This window comes from Schistocerca cancellata, chromosome 1 (genome assembly GCF_023864275.1).
Source record: "Schistocerca cancellata isolate TAMUIC-IGC-003103 chromosome 1, iqSchCanc2.1, whole genome shotgun sequence".
Classification (NCBI taxonomy): Eukaryota; Metazoa; Arthropoda; class Insecta; order Orthoptera; family Acrididae; genus Schistocerca; species Schistocerca cancellata.
The window spans coordinates 1,095,132,651-1,095,154,848 of NC_064626.1; the positions used below are offsets into that span (position 1 = coordinate 1,095,132,651).

At 42.9% G+C, this 22,198-nt stretch overlaps 1 protein-coding gene across 1 annotated transcript in view; it reads right to left on the reverse strand.

Moving 5' to 3' along the window:
* Window positions 1-22,198, reverse strand: part of LOC126129951 (uncharacterized) — a 146,016-nt gene that overhangs the window by 101,116 nt on the left and 22,702 nt on the right. The window contains exon 5 of the mRNA XM_049915162.1: window positions 17,115-17,259. Coding sequence (XP_049771119.1) covers window positions 17,115-17,259 — 145 coding nt within the window. The remainder of the gene's footprint in view (window positions 1-17,114; window positions 17,260-22,198) is intronic.

A 22,198-nucleotide genomic window follows, 5' to 3' on the forward strand; every position in this document is an offset into this window, starting at 1 on the left:
GCCCAACATAGTCACCATCAAATGCTACTACGCAGCAACACCTGCTGCACTGACAGTGCACGCCGCTTAGTCACATTGTGAATGACAACCATGTAAAGGAAGTTATGTTTCACGCCTCAGCTAAACAGTTGCATTTGGGTTGGTTTGATGTACCAATGAAGTTCGAGAACTGTAATTCGAACATTCATGAACACGGGGTTTCACATCATTCTTATATGCCTGACGCCAGTCACCTCAACCACTCTGGGTTTTTGCAGCCATCGTTCCATGGTCACACCACATTTGCATACTGCCCACTCTCATAAAGGCACTGGATGTTTCATCTGTACCGGTTTCTGGATCAGGCCCCCCTTGGCTGCATCACGACTGTCTCCCGCCCACTGTTGCAATGGCACCTGCTGTTACAACCATGCCCCACCTGCCTCCGGGCCTGCAGTTGGGACACATTGTGCTGTCAGTTGCACCAGCTCACTCCACATCATGTGCTGCAGTTGGCGGCCCCCCACACAGACCTCAAGTAATGCATCATCCACCACTACTGCACTGCCGGCATCAGGGGCTTCCTACACCGCTCACTCAGATCTTCACCTCCCTGTACTGTATCAACATATGTTACCCGGCAGATTTCCTAAGCTACCTGCATTGCAAAAGGACAACCCTAAGACTTGGTTTGCATTGGTGGACCATCTACTATATATCTACGGAATTTTGGATGCCTACGTACCTTTTGTCTGCCTGATGAACCACCTCCATGCTCATCCGGACCTCATCAGTGATCTGCTCCTCTCACTGCCCGCCTCGTCCAAGTGTTAAATGGTAAAAACATTACGGACTGAACACCTTTCTTGCCCTCCAGCAGAGGCTATCCACCACATCATCCATGATGAGCACCTTGACGACAGCACACATTCACATCTTTGGCAATGCCTTTCTGCATTGATTGATGAACAAGCTCTACCAGACACCATGCTGTGCACCCTGTGGATGGTCAAGCTTCCGTTGGACCTACAACTTCACTTACTATCTCATGTAGTGGACCCTCTTGATGTTCATCTATGCATGGCCAATCAGGCCTAAGCAATCATTCGTCACCGACACCATCTGTCACCGACGAAATCGCCTTCAACTTCAGTTGGCTCGCCTGCACCTTCAGTTCCATGCCCTGCTGGTAGAGAACAGTGTGCATGCCTCAGAAGCTTAGCAGCCGGCCAGGAGCTGCCTCCTGGTGGCCTACAGGAGGTTCTGCCTACAATGTCCTGACAGCAGCCGACTTTGCCCGAGCAGCAGCCCGAGCGGTGTCAGGCAACAACGCAGTCAGCTATGTCCCCTGCCCTCTCCACACCACCTCGCTAGTTTATCTGCTATGCTGGTACCATGCAACCTACTGGGACACTGCTCGCCACTGCCACATGCTCTGTGCATATCCAAACGACTCTGATGGGCGCATTTAGGTGCCATGTCCCACCATGATCGTCAACAGTGCCTGCCTTCCGACGCCACACCACCTGCTCTAGCAGCGTGATGCCTCTACATCATGGACCTGTCAGCAAGCCCTTTCTTGTGGACACAGGTGTGGATGTCAGCATTATCCCGGCCAAGTTAGTGGGCAACAAGCTTTCTCCTGCTAACCTCACTTTGATAATGGCAAATCACTCTCCTATTGCAGTCCTTGGCTCCGTCGAGATGTCGCTTCGCCTGTCACTGGTCATGATCTTTCCTTGGTCCTTCCACGTTGCAGATGTGGATGAACCTGTGATCAGGTTGGACTTTCTACAGCACTACGAAATTTTGCCAGACCTGCATGTTGCAAAGCTCCACCGCGCATGTGGTTCTACCGTTCCGTGCTTGAACGAGTTCCGCACAAGTCCACTCTCTACCTTCTTGGCTATGTTTCCACTTGTGCATCTCTGCTTGAAGATACTACTGCATGCCTCTCTGACTTGGCAGCCATCTGCATGCAGATCAATGGGCTCCACACACATAACGAGGAGTTACGCACATGGATTGCTGCCACCTCAGCTGAATTGGTTCACGCCTGGAATACTATTTGCAGCCTCTCTGCAGAGCCCATTCTTTCAGATTCATCAGCCGCTTCTACTGCATCGACATTCGGCATCACTCCTAGGTCAAGTTTACCTTCCTCTGCTGCCTCTTCCATGCTGTCGCAGTTGAATCTACAGGATGTGCATGTTCCTGCTCTGCAGGATAACTCGCTTTGTGTGGCTGCTGCACCACTACCTCAGCCATTGTCCACCGCCAACGCATGACCCACACCATTCCAGTGTGGCAAGGCCAGTGAACCACCATCACCTGGGCCCCCCCTCCCGCCCCCGCTGCTTGATGGGTTTCGGCAATCAGCAATGGCACTCATCACAGAATACCCACCATGGATGGCCCACCCACATGTCATAAAGCTCGACGTTTTAACGCTTGCAAATTGCTATGAGTGAAAGAAATTGTTCAGGATTTATTGGCTTCGGGCATGCTCCGACCATCGGACAGCAACTGGTCTTCACCTATCCACCTTGTGCCTAAAAAGGACAGATCGCTATACATGTGCAGGGACTATATATCCTTTAATGTTAGGACAATAATTGATAACTATCTCATCCCTCATATCCAGGATTTTATCCAGTTATTGCATGGCTCAAAGTTCTTCATCTGTCTTCGACTGTTCGAAGGCATACCACTAAATTACCATGCACCCAGCTGATATTCTGAAGAAGCCCATCGTTACACCCTTCGGTCTATTTGAATACTGTTACATGCCTTACAGCTTGAAAAATGCTGCACAGATGAAGCAACGTTTAATTGATTCAATTTTTCTACCTCTGTCTTTTGCTTTTGCTTATTTGGATGATATACTTATATTTTCCTTGTCTGCTGAGGAACACAAATTTCATCTTGACGCAGTGTGTATGGCTCTCGCAGCCAATGGTGTGGTTATCAATAAAGACAGATCCCAACTCTACTCAGCATCAGTTACATTCCTTGGCCGTATGGATTCTCATATAGAAACCATTCTCACACTGCCTCTTTCTGAGGATTATGCACAACTACGGCACTTTCTGGGTATGGTAAACTTTTATTGATGCCATATCCCCTGGGCTGCCTCTGTCCAGTCGTCTCTCACCGACAACCTCTCCAGTAAAAATACCATAAGGAAGTGAAAGTTGGACTAGACTCAGCCCATGCTCGATGCATATGACAGTTTGAAATCGGTCACTGTGAAATCAGTCACTGTCACTCACACCAACCCCAAGGCCTGTATTTCTATCACTACCGACACTGGCAAGTCAGCTGTGGGCACTGTCTTGAAACAGCACTCTGCAGATTCCACACAGCTGCTCCATTTCTTTTCGAAAAAACTAATCAGGAGTCAGTGTAAATGGTCAGCCTTCGACTGTGAGCTTCTCGTGGTTTATGAGACAGTCAAACACATCTGGATCAACAAAGAGAGGCATTATTTGACTATCTACTCTGACCATAAATCCCTAGTTGAAGCAATATGCAACCCAGTGAAGGATCTACCATTGTGCTGCTTCTGACACATGGACTTCGTTTGCCAACATTCTTAGGATGCTTGTTACATCTGCAGTGCGGAAAATGTTGTAGCTCACTATCTGTCTTGTATCTCGGTGATCTCTGCACTCTTGAACTTAGGTGAACTGGCATGACTTCAGACTGAGGACGTGGACACAGCGACTGGTTTCGGACGACGAGTCTGCAGTCACCATCAAACCTCTTACTCTGCACCCTGCAGGGGTCATTGATCCCTGTCCTCTGTGATGTATCTACTGGCTCCCCTCACCCCTTGGTGCCATCCACCCTTCGGCACAGGATCTTTGCCGCTTTACACAATCTGGCCCACCCACGGACGTGGGCAACGACAAGACTACTGACTGAATGTTTCACCTGACTAGGCATGCGGCATGATTGCCGCTCCTGGACACGCAATTGTGTTCCTTGTCAATGTATTAAAGCGGGCAGTCATGCACGACCAACTTCAGGACAGTTCAACGTACCCAATACCCACCTGTGGCATGTGCACATTGATGTTGTTGGTACTCTTCCCCCTTCTGAGGGGTACAAATGCATTTTGTCCATGATTGACTGTGTAACCTGTTGGGTTGAAATGGTTCCTCTGGTTGACATCACTGCAGAGACTATAGCTTGTGCTTTCTTGTCAGTGTGGGTGGTGAGATTTGGCTGCCCCCTTTCACGTACTATGGACCAGGAATGACGATTCGAGTCCTCGCTTTTCACTCACCAGTGTGAGCAGTGTGAAGTTAATACCTTTGTGATACTTCTCAATGGATGACTGACTACGGTTTCAGTGCACCAATTAAAACCTGCACGGTCCATCTCCAAGCCACATTCCACCGCCCCTGGCTGGTCAGCCTTCACCGGTACCTTGCTTACTGATGCTGCTGATGCTGCCTCCAACAACTCCCCACCACCTGCGCATCTGTCTGACTCAGCTTCCTAGGTGCCCACTTCACGCGTTGGACGCCGCCTCCAACTGCCACGTTGGTACAAGGATTATGTGTCGACATGAGTTAGCTTTGCCCCATGCTCCACACTGCCAGGGAGGGGTAGGGTGGGGGTGGGGGTGGGGGGGGGGGCTCTGTGGTACTTCTGGTGTGAAGTGCCATATCTTGACTTTACTTTTACTTCACTTCGTCTATGTCTCACAATGCACCGTGTTTGACAACTTCTCTTGCATTCGCTTGTTCAGTAGGAAAATAAATGTTCTTTTGGCTGCAAAAGTGTGTTTTTTGTGATTCTACGCCACTTAATACCCACATAGGTAAAATATGGTAAGTTCTTTCATTACATTAAAAAACTAGAAACCTGCCTCGATTGCGAAAAAAGTACCTAGTATTAACCTAGGTTTCGGCACAGATAACTACACCTTCTTCAGAACAATAAAACCCACAAGCTATGATGGTCTTTTAATCATTGACAAAGGTCTTCTTAGGCACTTGTGGGTTTTATTGTTCTGAAGAAGGTGTAGTTATCTACGCCGAAACCTAGGTTAACACTAGATGCTTTTTTCGCAATCCAGGTGGGTTTCTAGTTTTTTAATATATTAACCAACGATTGCTGACGCGCTGCGATGTTGAAGGTTCTTAAATTCTTTCATTACTTATTAAACTTTTTGGTGGTAAAATTATTGTGTTTTACTTTCCAATCTTCCCTCATATATACATTCCAGTTTTATCTCTCACTGCACTTCTTTTTACTTCTCATACCTACGTTTTTTGGACTATTGAAATTTTTTCTTGAAAAAGAAGGTAAGTTTTTTACATTGATGAAGATGTTAGACATGCCACTTGTACAGTTTTATCCTTGAAATAACCTGATTTTGCTACCTATGGCAAAAGGTATTTGATCATACATGGCCTAAGATCCATCCCCAATGTTCTCACAAATCAGCTCAAGCAATCTTTTTTCCTTGTTCTTGTTCAGGGTGATGCCCTCCCTCATGAAAACCTTTCTACCAGTACAGTGAGCTTAGAGCCAGCCATATTCATTGCCATCCATAGCACTGTGTTAATCCACTTTACACCACCGTTAAAGTATGGCTGACAGTAAAGTTGGAACAAATCAGTGAAATGCATGTTGGCACCACAGTGATGAAAATATAAGGTTTTTTAATTATCTTTCAAGGACTGAAAACTAGACAGAGATATATGAGAAAAATGGCATCAACCGAATGTTTTATTCTTTACATAAAACATTTCTACGCTACTTTAATATTGCATTTCCACTGAAGTGATGGAAAATTGGAAACAAATGTACAAATTCATGGGTGACAAAATGGATAAAAATCTCCAGCCAAAACAAGCGCTACCAGAAGAACTACATAAAACACCATTATGTAGATGATAAGTTTAGAACATTCTGTAAGTATTACTGTGCTGTCTACAAAAAAGTAATTCAACAAACAAAAAATTATTAGTGAGAAATTAATAAAGAATCTAATAATAAAATGAAAGGCATTTGGAAAGTTGTGAAAAATGAAACTAACAACAACAACTATGCTGTAAACAAAACTTTAAAACTAAATCCAAATGATGGATTGTCTTCAGACCAGAAAAAATAGTAAATGCTTTTAATGACTATTTCCAAAAAATATCTGGAAACCTGATAAAGAAGAAGTGCCATGGAGCCAATACTCAATGCCTCACACATGTGAGAGCAATAAAAGCATCAATGTTTCTTCTCAAACCCTCAAACACTGAATTATTCACAACTGTAAAAAGATTAAAAAATAGGTGCTACAATGGCAGTGACAACATCCCATATTTAATTGTAAAGAAATGTGTGGATACATTGTAGATTTACAAACTTATGTAATTAATGCATCCTTTACCCTAAAGCAACCCACTCCTCAAAAAGGGACTTGAAAATTTTGTAGCTAATTACAGGTCAGTAGCACAACTCAGCATATTTTCAAAAATATTTGAGAAATTGTTTTACACAAGACTGGACAGATTTAGCTAATGAAGATGTTGGGAAAACTGAAAAACCGGCGGTTAGAACCACACCTTTCAAACAGAGAACAAAAAGTTGAAATGAAATTTGAAAGAAGAATACTACTATTCATCAGTGCACCACACACTCCTCTTGAGGATGCCCCATTGCAGCTGGTTATTATGCTTCTACTGAAAGAATTTTGGCCCTCACTGACCAACAATTCCAACGTACTGCCTGTAATGTAAACTTCCACATAAAAACTACCAACCAGTTCTGTCACTGACTCTCCACCATCCCCACCATCTCTACCTTCTGGATCCCTGCTTGTCACTGTTGATGCCACTTCCCTGTATACTAATATCCCTCATGCCCATGGTCTTGCTGCTACTGAACACTACCTATCCCAAAATCAGTCAGACTCCAAACCCACCATCTCATCCCTCGTTCACCTAACCAACTTTATCTTAACACATAAATGCTTCTACTTGGAAGGGAAGGTAAAGAAACAAATCTGCAGCACTGCCATGGGCACCTTCAAGGCACCCTTCTAGGCCAATCTGCTTATGGGCCATCTAGAAGAAACCTTCCTAGCTTCTGAAAACCCGCAGACCCCTGGTCTTGTTCAGTTTCACTGACAATATCTTCATGAATTGGACTTTCATCCAGGACACCCTATCCTCAACAACTTCTTTCCTATCACTCCAAGCCACCCTAATCCCAAACCCTTGCCACAGGTACCATATCCCTGTGGAGAACCCAGGTGCAAGATCCACTCAAGCTGCCCATGCAACACTTCCTATTTCAGTCCTGTCACTGACTTACGTTACACCATCGGTGGTCGGGCCACCTGTCAATGCAGCCATGTTATATACCAGCTCTGCTGCAATCATTCTTCAACTTTGTATATTGGTATGACTACCAACCAGCTGTCCATAAGGATGAATAGCTACCACCAAACTATGGCCAAGAGCAAAGTGGACCACCTTATGGCATAACATGCAACTGTACATAACGTACTTTCCATGGTGGCTTCACAACACAGGCCATCTGAACTTCCCCTCCACCACCAACTTTTCTGAACTGCAGAGATGGGAGATGTCCTTACAACACATTCTCTACTTCCAAAATCATACCAGGCTCAACATATGGTAACCTACTATCTTCATACCCTCTACCCAACTGTTTCCACCCCCTCTGTCCCGTCACCTCCTCACAATTCAGCTCCCCTCAACCTCACTGTGCACTGCTCTCTGCCGGTCTTTGTCCCTTCTCTCTTATCCCTCCTCCTTCCCAATCCTGCTCCAGATTTGTTGCTCCTGCTCAACATGTTTCTGTTGTAGTCTGGCTGGAGGTACCGGTCATGTGTGTGAGGTTTGCTTGCCTGTCCCAATGTGTGTGCATTTTTCATTTCTGAAGATGGCTTTGGCTGAAAGCTTATATGTAACAGTCTTTTCATCATACCTGTCTGCAATTCAACATGTTATCTTTACCGTGCTGTCCCTTCACCTTCCCAGTCTCGTTCTGGATTGTTGCTCCCATTCAACACTTTTCTGTTGCTATCTGGCCAGAGTGGCTGGAGGTATTGGTCGTGTGTGGGTATGTATGTGTGTGTGTGTGTGTGTGTGTGTGTGTGTGGTGTGTGCTTTCTTGTATGAATGTGTGTGCATTTCTCTTTTCTGAAGAAGGCTTTGGCCGAAAGCTTATATACTGTATAATGGTCTTTTCATTGTGTCTGTCTGCAACTCAACGTGTCATCTTTACAGTGAATAGCAAACTATCCTTAACATGATATTGTACATAGGTAAGGAATTAGATAAGCTATTCTTATGACATGTCTACCAACCAGTCCTACAAATATAATAAAGAATCTGGCTGCTGATTATCCCACACACAACACTGACAGCAACTAAAAGTAGATGAATCTACTTTTAAGGAACAAAGGAAACGAATCTTGTAGAATTCTAAATATTGCCCTGATTTCAGAAGCTGTGTCTATTGAGAGTACAGAAAATATTTTGGAAGGAAGTGAATATTGTAGAATTCTAAATGTTGCCTGGATTTCAGGAGCTGAGTGGATAGCCAGCATGGTAACTCAGCATGTTCGGTCAGAGGGTTAGCTGCCCTCTGTAATAAAAAAAAAAAAAAAAAAAAAAAAACTGAGTTAATGGAACAACGACGAACTGAAATGGGTGTGTTGTGACGTCCGCCCCGAGCAGATACAATGAACGAAAACGAACAAATTAGATTAAAAAAAAAAAAAAGTGGTCAGTGTGGCAGACTGTCAATCCTAAGGGCCTGGGTTCGATTCCCGACTGGGTCAGAGATTTTCTCCGGTCAGAGACTGGGTGTTGTGCTGTCCTAATCATCATCATTTCATCCCCATCAATGCGCAAGTCGCCAAAGTGGTGTCAAATCGAAAGACTTGCACCAGGCAAGTGGTCTATCTGACGGGAGGTCTTCGTCACATGACATTATTATTATTATTACTGTACCAGCAACCACTTTCTTGGCAGATTAATGTGTAACAAGGGTCATTTTGCAAACAGAACTGGGATTCATTAACCAACAGCTGTTTCCTTCATGCATTCACAGTTCAATCTCAATGTTGCTGTTGTACAGGTATCAAATGAGCACTTTTTGTGAAAATGAAACATTAATTTTGAATTGAAAAGTAAAAACGTTTTATTCAAAGTACTGACCACTGCTTTCTATACATTTTTACCACCTTTCTGGCAATTTGTGGACACCACGTCAATTGAAATGTTCGCCTTTTGAAGCAAACCAATCAGACACCCAATTTTTGACTTCTTCGTAGGAATCGAAGGGTTCCTCAGTCAATGCATGTCCCATTGATGAAAACAAATGGCAGTCGGATGGGGCCAAGTCTGGTGAATATGGTGGGTGGTGTAGCAGCTCCCAGCCAAGTGTTTTGATTGTATCCTGAACCAGTTTTGCTTTGCGTGCAGGTACATTCTCGTGTAAAAAAATTACTTCGCCATGTCTTCTGGCAGATTCTGGTCTTTTTTCGATCAATGCATAGTTCAAATTGATCATTTGTTGTCTGTAGCAATTAGTATTCACAGTTTCACTGGGTTTTAGAAGCTCATGATACACCACACCTTTCTGATCCCGCCAAACACAGAGCATTGTCTTCTTGCCGAATCTATCTGGTTTTGCAGTCAATGTTGATGGTTGTCCCAGACTAACCCATGATTTTTCACATTTAGGATTCTTAAAATAAATCCATTTTTCATCGTGAGTAACAATTTGATGCAAAATTGATTTTCTTTCATGTCTTTGAAGCAAAATTTGACAAATGGTTTTTCGGTTTTCCATCTGTCTTTCATTCAATTCATGTGGCACCCATTTTTCACACTTTTGGATCTTTCACATAGCTTTCAAACGGTCATAAATTGTTTGTTGTGCAACATTTAGCATTGCTGTCATTTGCTTCTGACTCAAAGTATCATCTTCATCCAATATTGCTTGCAATTCGGCGTCTACGAACTTTTTTGGTGGTCTTCCACGTTCTTCATTTCTTACATCAAAATCATTATTTCTGAACCATTGAAACCATCTTTTGCATGTTGCTTCTGATAGAGCATGATCACCATATGCCTTGACAAGCATTCGATGCGACTCTGCAGCACTTTTTTTCAAATGAAAACAAAAAATTAATGCTTTCCACAAATCATCACTTTCTGGTACAAAATTCGACATTGTTAACACAATGAAAACATATGATGTTTGTTCCATGACTTGATGTATACTAAATATCTTTGACAGATGTCATACCAACCAAACAAAAAAAATTAAGGCTTGTTCATGACAAATGTTCCCTATCAACACATTTGTATCTTAACTCTCATTTCATACCGGTACACCTGGTCTTCCTCTGTGGTGTCATGAACATGATACTCTGTATCGGATGTCTGGCTTACTGGTCAACTGTTCTTAGCATCAATTTCAGATTTTACAAGAATACTGCAATTTCCAACATACACTGTATGCTGATTTTACTCCTTCCATAGTAATGCAGTTACATTAAGACAAAACAAACAAGATATATGTGATAAAGAACTCTGCAGTATACACACCCTTGATCAATGTTTGTGCACCTGAATGGTGCTGACACTTGGTAGCGCAGCTGCCTCTGGCTAGCGCTTCAATTTTTGCCACCAGTGCACTATTCAGAGATATGCACAAGACAACTGTATGCTGAAGGTTGCATCATGCAGAAAATAGAGGAAGATGTGGCTGCAATACAATGTGACTACTTCCTAGAGTCAAATGTTGCTGATCAATTTTGACTTTATCAATAATATTAATTTTCATTTTCTAATCCTTCTGGCAGCACAATACTGATATCTATTTAACTGTACAAATACATTATATAATAATACATTATTGAAAAACAACAATATGAAGTAGGATAGATTGTTACTGATCACATAGTGGAGATGTTGAGCATTTGAGAGTCACGTGTAAAAGTAGACTGTTGAATGTTATTCAGCTGTTGGTAGATGTCCTTCATCAGATGAAGAAATATCCACATTATTATTATTACTGTACCAGCAACCACTTTCTTGGAAGATTAACGTGTAACAAGGGTCATTTTGCAAACAGAAGTGGGATTCATTAACCAACAGCTGCTTCCTTCATGCATTCACAGTCCAACACACACACACACACACACACACACACACACATAGCCACTGCTCTCTCAAGGTGCTGTGGCCCCAATGCAGTGAGTAGCTACAAATGGCATGGACTGTGAAGCAGTCACTCTGAAGCTGTCCCCCTTCTGCCTCTGTCCCCTTTCCTGCACCCTCTCTGGCCTCACACATGCTTTCTATTCCCCTTTCTCATACGTTGGTGCCTACCATCTCTACATTGTCTCACAGGCACCACTGCAGCAAACTCCACTACACCTAATCTGATATCTCCCCCTCCCTACCCCATGTCTTTTCATTACCTAAGACCAACCCCAGCTGAGATTATTTCTTGCTGCAATGAGGTCACAGTGCTCAGACATGATATTGTCATGTGTGTGTAAGGCTGTGTATGGGCATTTCTTCATCTACTGAAGAACTTTAACTAATAGCTCAATAATATCCACCAGTTTACTTTTAAATGTGTGTGTCTGCTGCCCAATGCCTCATCAATGTGGTGAGTAGCAATATCCTAATTCATATCGTTTTCAGATAATGACAGTATGATAGGCAGAACTATTCATTTTATTTATTAGAGAAAGCACTTTACATAACAGAATTAACTTTGATTTATAAATATTTGGATTTGGAGTAGATTAAAATCTGTTAAAACTAAATGTTGGTGAGACTTGACATGAAATTGGTTTCTGTCTTAGGTTTACTTTCATTGACTTCTTCACTATATCTGTGACCAAATGTATCTCACCTTTCAGTGAGATATTTGATGAATTCAAATAATTGATGATATCAAACATAAAAATGAGGATATTAATTGCCAAAGACCACAAAGGTATTTGCCATATTTTCCTCTTATGCTACAAGAAAGTTGGAGTCTTATCAAAACAAGTGCATCATTTCACGTTTGTGGCTCGTGGAGTAATGGCATTCACATGAATGTTAGTTTACAGTACACAATAACATAGTGTATTTGCATGTTAAGCATTTCATATGCCTTTTGCAAAAATAAAATTAAAGCAACTACAATTCTGCACTGACCATTGTGGTGCCTTCACTTCTGCACCTTAGAATAAATGCACAGATGACATAGTATACTGAAAACATAACATAAATCTTATGTAACAACTTGTAGTACATACAATCTGGCGGGAAAATGACAAGACCAAGAAGTCTCTTTGTTAAGATGGCATGGTGACTGTACTAGTCTAACAGTCTAACAGTGTCTTTATGTCCTTACCCCACTGTACCCCCTGTAAGTCCTCCTCCATATGTTGGGCAAGAGCACACTGAGCCTAAAGGGGTGAGTTCTCAAAGGAGATATTATCTGAGTCAGATTTTAATGAAGCAGTTATTTCACATTTATTTTGGATCTTACTCAATACACTGTTGTACCTGGAGAACATGGCCTTGGCTGTCAGCAATACAAGAGAAGTTTCCCCCAACCCTGTCAGTTAGAGCTGGCTGGAGCTGATGCTTGGTGCTGTAGGAGAGATTCACAACACAATTCAGTGTTGTGGTCTGATTGTGTCAGTCTTGCCATAGGTTAGAATCTCCAAGGTAATTACATATTTACCAGCAACAGTAACAGTATTGTACAAAATCCTGGTAGGAAGCACTATTTTCCATGGGAATACTAATAGCAGAGGTGGGGGAAGAATCAATGAGAATGTCTGTTTTCTGCTCTTTGTGTTGATTAGCCAGTCATACCTAAACATTAATACAATGCTATTAGGAAAAGTACAGATTGCTACTTACCATAAAAATGACCCACAGAGTTGCAGACAAGCATAACAAAAAGGCCGTTACACCTTACAGCTTTCAGCCAAGACCATCTTCACACACAAACATGTTCACACAAGCAAGCACACCTCATGCACACATGACTGCTACCACTGGCAACTCCAACTGGAATGCGACTGTCATGTAAATAGCAATCTGGAAAGGGATGGGGAATGGGTAGTGAGAGCAGGGTATGGATTGGGGGAGAGAACAGCACTGTCTGGCTGGGTGTGCAGGGATTAGCGACTACCAGGAGCAGTGTTGGGAGGTTGGGTGGGCCAGGGGGAGCAAAAAATGAGAGGAGTGGAAGAGGAGACAAGAAGGGGAAAGGATGGGTGGGTACATTGGCAGAAGAAGGCATATAAGCAGAGTGAGGGAATGGGGACAGTACGTTACCATAGGTTGGGATAATTTTGGAAGCAGAGAATGCATTGCAAGGATGTAATTCTGATTTGCACAGTTCAGAAGAGATGGTGGTGGAGATACAGATGGCTCAGGCTGTGAAGGAGCCGTTGGAATCAAGCATGTTGTGCTCAGCTGATGATGTGCCATAGGGTGGTCTTCTTTGCTCTTGGCCACAGTTTGGCAATGGCCATTCATCCCGGTGGACAGATCGCTGGTAGTCACGCCACCTTGGACCTTGATCTTCCACAGGGTTTCCTGTGGCAAGGGGATGGGACAGGCAATGGCATAGGGATGGACTAGGATATTGTGGAGGTTGGTTAGGTGATGGAACATCACTTTAGGAGGGGTGAGATGGATCTTTGATAGGATGTCCCACATTTTAGGTTGGTTGGTTGATTTGGGGCAGGGTACCCCTTATTTTAGGGCCTGCTGAAGGATGTGGTTCACTTGTTCCAGTTCAGGGTGGTACTGGGTGACCAAGGGGGCACTCTTATGTAATTGGCTCTTGGGGGTAGTGGGAGGATTGGGGGTGTGTGGGGAAATGGCATTGGAAGTCTGTTGGCGGACTAGGTCAGGGGGATAATGCCTTCCTGTGAAGTCCTTGGTGAGACCTTCAGCATACTAGGAAAGAAAGTTCTTGTCACTGCACATGTGCTGTCACTGTGTGACAAGACTGTATGGTAGGGATTTTTCCTACTGGTCACTGCTGACACCACTTCCTTGACACTAACATCCCTCATGCAATTGAACACTACCTTTCCCAAAGTCTTTCACATTCCAGACCCACTACCTCATTCCCCATTCACCTAACCAACATTGCCAGCTGGAGTGGCAGAGTGGTTCTAGGCGCTACAGTCTGGAACCACGCGACCACTACGGTCACAGGTTCGAATCCTGGCTCGGGCATGGATGTGTGTGATGTCCTTAGATTAGTTAGGTTTAAGTAGTTCTAAGTTCTAGGGGACAGATGACCTCAGAAGTTAAGTCCCATAGTGCTCAGAGCCATTTTGGAACCTAACCAACTTTATCCTAACATGTAACTATTTATCATTTGAAGGGGAGCTAAAGAAACAAATCTGCAGTATCCATTGACACCAATATGGCATCCTCCTTTGCCAATCTGTTTATGGACTATCTAGAAGAATTCTTCCTAGCTTCCCAAAACCCCAAACCCCTGATTTGATACAGGTTCATTGATGATATTCTCACAATCTGGACTCAAGGCCTAGACATCCTATCGTCATACCCTCACAACCTCAACACCTTCTCTCCCATCCACTTCACATGGTCCTCCTCAACCCAGCATGCCACCACCCTAGATGTTGACCTCCTCTTCTCTGATGACTATCCACACCTCTGTCCACATCAAACCCACCAACTGTGCCTACATTCTGACAACTGTCATCCCTTCCACACAAAAAAATCCCTCCCAAACAGCCTGTCCACTGAGGGATGATGTATCTGCAGTCACAAGAACCCCCTTTCCCAGTAAGCTGGAGGTCTCACCAAGGCATTCACAGAGAGGCACTACACCTGGACCTGGTTTGCAAAAAGATTTCCCGTACTATTTCCCCACACATCTGCAATGCTTCCAAAACCCCCAAGTGCCAGCTACAGAAGAGTGCTCCCTTCATAATCCAAAACCATCCCAGACTGGAAAACTGATCTACATCCATCATTAGGGCTTTGATTATCTTTCATGCCCTGAAATTGGGGCATCCCTACCAAGATACTTCCCACTCTTCCAAAAGCAGTGTTTCATCACCCACTCAATTTTCACAACATCCTAGCCCATCCCTATGCCACTCATAATCCCAACACCTTGGCACAAGGACCATATCCAAGTGAAAGACCCAGGTGCAAGACTTGCTCAATCCAACTACCTGGCAAAGGTTGTCTTATTCCATCAAAGGCTGAGCTAACTATGAAAGTAGCCGTGTAGTACATGTAGTATACCAGATCTGCTGCAATAATTGCACAATATTTTTATATTGGTATGATTATTAACCAGCTGTTCACTAGGATGAATGGCCACTGCCAAACTGTGGCAAAGAGCAAAGTAGACCACCCAGTGTCACAACATGCAGCTGAATATAACATGCTTGATTTCAAAGGCTGGGCCATCTGGCCATCTGGAGTGCCCCCCAGCACCAGCTTTTCCCCTAACTGTGTAGATGGGAGATGTCTTTACAACACATTCTCCACCACTCCCAAAATTATCCTGGCCTCTCAAGCAATGGTAAGCTACTAACCCCACATCCTCCACCCAACAGTTTCCACCCATTCATCCTAGATCACTTCCTCCCTCTTTACATTCCCTAACCCTGCTTGTGTGCCTCCCCCTGCCAATGTACCCACCTGTCCTTTCTCCTTTCCTGCTTTATCTCCTTTTTCTCTCCCCATCCCCTCCACTCACCCTCCCAACACTCAACACTGCTCCTGGCAGTCTCTAATCCTTGCACATCCTGCCAGACTGTGCTTTTGTCTCCCCGACCCGTAGTCTGCTAACTCTCCCCATTCCCCATCCAACTTCAGATTGCTATTCACATGACAGTCGCATTCCAATTGGAGCTGCCTGTGGTAGTAGTCGTGTCTGCATGAGGTGTGCTTGCTTGTGTGAATGAAGGCTCTTCATCATGTCTGTCTGCAACTCAACGCGTCATCTTTACAGTGTGTAGCAAGCTATCCTTTTCCTAATATTGTTGATATTCCAACCTGGTGTTTTCATTGTTTGAATGTTTAAACAGTTTCTGGAGTTACTTGATTCACATGAAATTGATGAATTTTTCAGCAGTCCTTTTGAGTGTGGGAGGCAAGCCCAGGTCCCTATGAAGTGAGATGATTTATGAAAGAATTGTGTATTTTAAGTCAGGAGTTTTTGATTTTCAGTGATTGATGAAGTTATTCTTCCAGAGCTTAAAAGAATTTCCAAATGGTTTGCCATGAATGGGTAAGGAAACATGGTTAATTATTACCAATTTTACACGTAAGTGTTGCAGTTTAGTATGTTGCACACAAATGACAGCTAAAGGTTTTATATAGATTACTGTAGCTAGTAATTAACTGTAGATAGTGTTTAAGGAAAGAATCTGACTTGGCAAGGTCTAATTGAAGTCAATATACTACAACTGTTTCCATGTAAAAATGAAGTATTTGGATTTGATGTGATTCTTTTTCTATGAAGTAATAAAATATCATCTTGTGTTTGCACTTGTCGGGATTTCTATAAAAGTTTCCAAGAACCAATTTGAGTTGGAATGTTGAGTGTTAGCAATGGGTACTTTCCAGTCCCATGGTTAGATGATGGATTGATGGGATTAAAAGGGACTAAACGGTGAGGTCATCAGTCTCAGTAGTAGGATCATAAAATCTTTCTGACTGTAGTTAAATGCCATTAGGGCATTGGTTTTGGGCCATAGTAATCCTGGCAATCCTAATTAAGATTATTTTGTACCTGTAACACTGCAAAAAATTGATCCGAGTCTGCTGATAAATGTTTTCTAGCTAATCAACAGGAAAACACAAACACCATGTAATTTGTCTCATGTGCTGCACATCACTAATTTTGTGGCTTCTGGATGCAGTCATGAGTGAGATCAAGTAAGGCTAAAGCATCTCCAATGACGAGACAAAGAGAAATTTCAATAATTATACTGACCACCTCATTTTCATAACATAGCTAAAATGTAGCACAATATAAACAAACTAGGTTTTCCTTTTTTAAAAAAAAAGTTATATAAATCTGAATCCTGAAGCCTTATATATCATTGCACTCACCTCTTGTTTCTTTGGTCAGTCGTGTCAATGATGGAAAACCGTTTCTTGCCCAAGAGAGGACATTGTCATTACTCCATGACTGAATTCTGTAGCCTTTTTGCCAAGCATGACACTGTAGATGAAATAAATCCATCAGAATAAATACCTGTCAGCAAAGGTGGATAGAGACTAAAATTGTCAAACATGTTATAAATGAGTAATTTCAGAAAATCAAGAATCATTTGCTTTACACAGTTAAGTATCATTAATTACAATGTTACAATAAAAGAAAGCTGTTATAAGCTTGCTAGCTCATCTCGTATTTAATACCATTAGCCACTGTCATCAAAACTTGCTCAAATTAGCCAGACTGCAGGGCAGATTCCATGACATGCAGCACATTGTTCCTGGAACTCCCAAAGATTTTTAATGGCCTTCATACTCTAATGCAGACAGAAGACTGTTCTGTAATGTTGTTCCTGTCAGTCAGATTTTTAACACGGACAAAGTGTGAACTGCCACATCAGAAGTCATGTGGTGATGTTTTGGGCCTCTTTAAAACAACAGGAAAATGACAAAATGTAATTACTGAGAAATTCTGTGCAACTGCTATGATTTAAGATACTTGACCATTGAATCAAAACACCCAACTCCTCATTTCTCCACCAAGAAATGTTGACAAAGCCAAAAAAAGGGAGAAGTGATCTTAAACTTGAGTGCAATGAATCTTTATTTTTAAATTACCAAATTTTCAAACAGCTACTATTGACAGAATAGGGCAGAGTGAGAGGGGAATATAGCAGCAATGAGCCATCCTTGGCAACAGTGTTGACATCACTGTGTGGACTGAGCCTCAAAGGAATATGGTTTGTCTGGAACCTTGGAAAGTCCATGTAACACTATCCCTGTGTGAGGGCTATTCTAATTGTCACAGTTTTCTGAGGGTGTTTATGATCCTTTTGGAGGTTCTGTAGGACTTTTCACCAAGCTGTCTTCACCATACATTTTCCAGCCACAGCCTCCCCAACTGTTGACTTATACCCAACTGTTGACTTACACCAGTCGTTCACCTGCAGTAGATGTGTTGTCACTGTCAGTCAGGCAGTGCCCTTGCCTGCAGACTTCATTTTCATATAATTTCATAGGCCCAAGCTGCTTGGGTTCTACATACTGTGAGTAATGGAAATAATTACAACAACGAAGGACAAGACAAGTCTTCTTAAGGATGGTGATCACTACCAGATGCACAGAAAATGTGATCAATATATGAACTGATTGTGCATGTAGTCTGAACATAATACGTGTCAAGGCTGTTAAAAATTACAAATTGTAGAATCATGGATGAACAGCAATATTCTTACCTAACTGAAAAAGCAGGTGTGCAGATTAAGAAACAAATGCATAACTGCAGGAAATAAATGTCCATGAAGAAAAGACAGTGCCAGTTTTTTAAAAGGAATTCCAAGATTTGAAACATAAAGGTTTAGCTTTTGTCCAAAAATGCCAGGTTATGACAACTCTGATGCTGTGCTGTGTAAAGTAAAAAGGGAAGTGTCTAGGATTTCCCAGAACCCTGGCACCAGTTTAGAGATTCAGCTGAGCAGAAACATTTTGAAACTAACTGAAGGTAATAGCTGTTTCAAAATTGACATTGGGTCTGTTCCTGAGAAAAGAATGCTAGTATTTGGTTGGGAAGAAGAGGAGGAAATCCTATGTAAGGATGCAACTGTTCTTATGGTCAGGACATCTGACAACTGTCCAAAGTAATTAAGACAACTGTAGACCATACTTGTTGATATAGGAAGCACAGAAGAAGAAATAAAGGTATTTCCATCCTTATTTTCTTTGCTCCAAGACAAATGTCAAAATCCAAATGAAAGCAAACAATGGAAAATCCAGGATGGATGTAACAATATTAGAGAAGGAAAGTTGCTACTCACCATATAGTGGAGATGCTGAGTCGTGATAGGCACAACAAAAAGATTCACACAATTATAGCTTTCAGCCATTAAGGCCTCTGTCAGCAATAGACACATACACACACACACACACACACACACACACTCATGCAAACGTAACTTGCACACACATCTGCAGTCTCAGATAACTGAAACCACACTGCCCAAATCCACATGAAAGCCTTTTTTTTCTGAACTGAAAAACAAGATGCCTGGGTGGTCACACAAAACTGCAGTACTAGACTTGTGTCTGTGTATGTGCGGATGGATATGTGTGTGTGTGTGCAAGTGTATACCTGTCCTTTTTTCCCCCTAAGGTAAGTCTTTCCGCTCCCGGGATTGGAATGACTCCTTACCCTCTCCCTTAAAACCCACATCCTTTCGCCTTTCCCTCTCCTTCCATCTTTCCTGATGAAGCAACGGTTGGTTGCGAAAGCTTGAATTTTGTGTGTATGTTTGTGTTTGTTTGTGTGTCTATTGACCTGCCAGCACATATCCATCCGCACATACACAAATACAAGCAGACATTTGTAAAGGCCTTTTTATATAAAGGCCTTTACAAATGTCTGCTTGTGTCTGTGTATGTGCGGATGGATATGTGTGTGTGCGAGAGTGTATACCTGTCCTTTTTCCCCCTAAGGTAAGTCTTTCCGCTCCCGGGATTGGAATGACTCCTTACCCTCTCCCTTAAAACCCACATCCTTTCGTCTTTCCCTCTCCTTCTCTCTTTCCTGACGAAGCAACGGTTGGTTGCAAAAGCTTGAATTTTGTGTGTATGTTTGTGTTTGTTTGTGTGTCTATCGACCTGCCAGCACTTTTGTTTGGTAAGTCACATCATCTTTGTTTTTATATATACACACTCACACAAATGCAACTCACACTCTCATGACCATAATCTCTGGCAGCTGAAGCCAGACTGCATGCAACAGCACATAGTGGTAGAGACAACTGGGCGGTGAAGATAACGAAGAGGCTGGGGTGGGGAGGGGGCAGGATAGCAGGATAAAGGGTGGGGTACAGTAAAGTGCTGCTTGTGGGAGTGAGCAGGCACAAGGTGGAGAGAGGATAGAGCATATAGCTTCAGTCAGGAGATTAGATGGAAGGCAGAGGAGAGGAGGGGGTAATGGAAAAATAGAGAAGTAAAAAGACTGGGTGCATTGGTGCAATAGAGGACTGAGTAGTGCTGGAATGGGAACAGTGCAGGAACTAGATGGTTAAGGACAATGTCTAACAAAAGTTGAGGCCAGGGAGGTTAGAAGAACATAGGATATATTGCAGGGAGAATCCCCACATGCGCAATTCATAAAAGGTGGTCCAGGGTGGTCCAGGTGTTTCTTAGCCACAGTTTGTCGGAGGCCACTCTTGCAGATAGACAGCTTGTTGGTTGTAATGCCTATGGAGAGTGCTGAACAGTGGTTACAGCTTGACTTTTAGACCACATGACTGGTTTCACAGATAACCCTGCTTTTGATGGGATTGGTGATGTTTGTGACTGGACTGGAGTAGGTGGTGGTGGGTGGATGTATGTGACAGGTCTTACATCTATGTCTATTACCGGAATATGAGTCATGAGGCAAGAGATTGGGAGCAGAGGTTGTGTAGGGGTGGATGAGGATATTGTGTAGGTTTGGTGGATGCCAGAATGCCACTGCGGTAGGGGTGGGAAGAATAGTGGGTAGGACATTTCTCATTTCTGGGCATAACAAGAAGTAGCCAAAACCCTGGCAGTTGCTCCAGTCCTGGGTGGTACTGAGTCACGAGGGGAATTCTCCTCTGTGGCCAGGCAGTAGAACCTTGGGAGTTGGTGTGTGACTAGAAAGTTAAGGCACAGTTGATGTGTTAGTGACAAGCAATCGCTCTCAAAATATACCATAGGTCTCACTGAGACCTTCATAGACTGTAATTATCCTCCTAACATTGTACAAAAACAGATCTTCATAAGTCCCACAGTCCAGTCACAGAGAAGTATTCCCCTCATGACTCCATACCACCTAGGGCTGTAGCAACTGAATTACATTCATTACATTCTCTGCCAGTGTTTTGAATACCTCTCGTCGTGCCCTGAAATGAGAAACGTCCTGCCTACTATTCTCTCCACCCCTCCCGCAGTAGTCTTATGCCACCCACCGAACCCACACAATATACTCGTCCATCCCTACACAAACCCTGCTCCCAATCCCTTGCCTCATGGCTCATATTCTGTAAGAGATCTAGATGCAAGACCTGTCACACACATCCTCCCATCACCACCTACCACCTACTCAAGTCTGGTCACAAACATCATCACGTATCTCATCAAAGGTAGGGCCACCTGTGAAACCAGTCATGTGATCTACAAGCTAAGCTGCAATCACTGTGCTGCATTCTATGTGGGCATGACAACCAACAAGCTGTCTGTCCACATGAATTGCTACCAACAAACTGTGGCCAAAAAACAAGTGGGCCACCCTGTTGCTGAGCATGCTGTCCAACATGACATCCTTCATTTCAGTGATTGCTTCACAGCCTTTTTGAAGTGCTACTTTGAAAAATATACATATTTCATCTACTGATTATGCACACACATCAATTACCTGCATATACAAGAGAAAAAAAGGAAGGTTAGTGTTTAACATCTTTCAGTGATGATGCCATTAAAGATGGACAAGCTCAGACTGGGGAAGAAAATCAGTCATATATTTTTCAAAAGCATCATCAACAATAAGAGTTCTACTTACCATAAAGACAACACATTTATTTGCAGAGAGGCACAATTAAAGGGGATATCTTGGTTTTTGCCTTAAGTGAGTTAAAGAAACAACAGCAAACATAAATCTGTATGGCAGGATAGGAATTTGAGCTTTTTTTTTTCTTTTATTATTATTATTATTATGTGTAAGTTTGGTATCTTACCACTGTGTCATGTTGTTTGTAATCTACGTAGTACAGGCTAGAAAGCAAGTGAAAGGTAGGTGTGGAAGGGATTATTGATAATTTCAGGTAACAGCTTTTGGGAAAGACCTTGCATTCTGAGTAAGGGCTGGAGCTCATCTTAGACTTCTGTGCTGGGATCATAGTGGTAGCATATTGTAAAAGTAGTGTCAGGATGCTGACAGAGGTCCTCAGCCACATAGCTGGTTCATGCCCACAGTAGAGAAGCCATTGTGT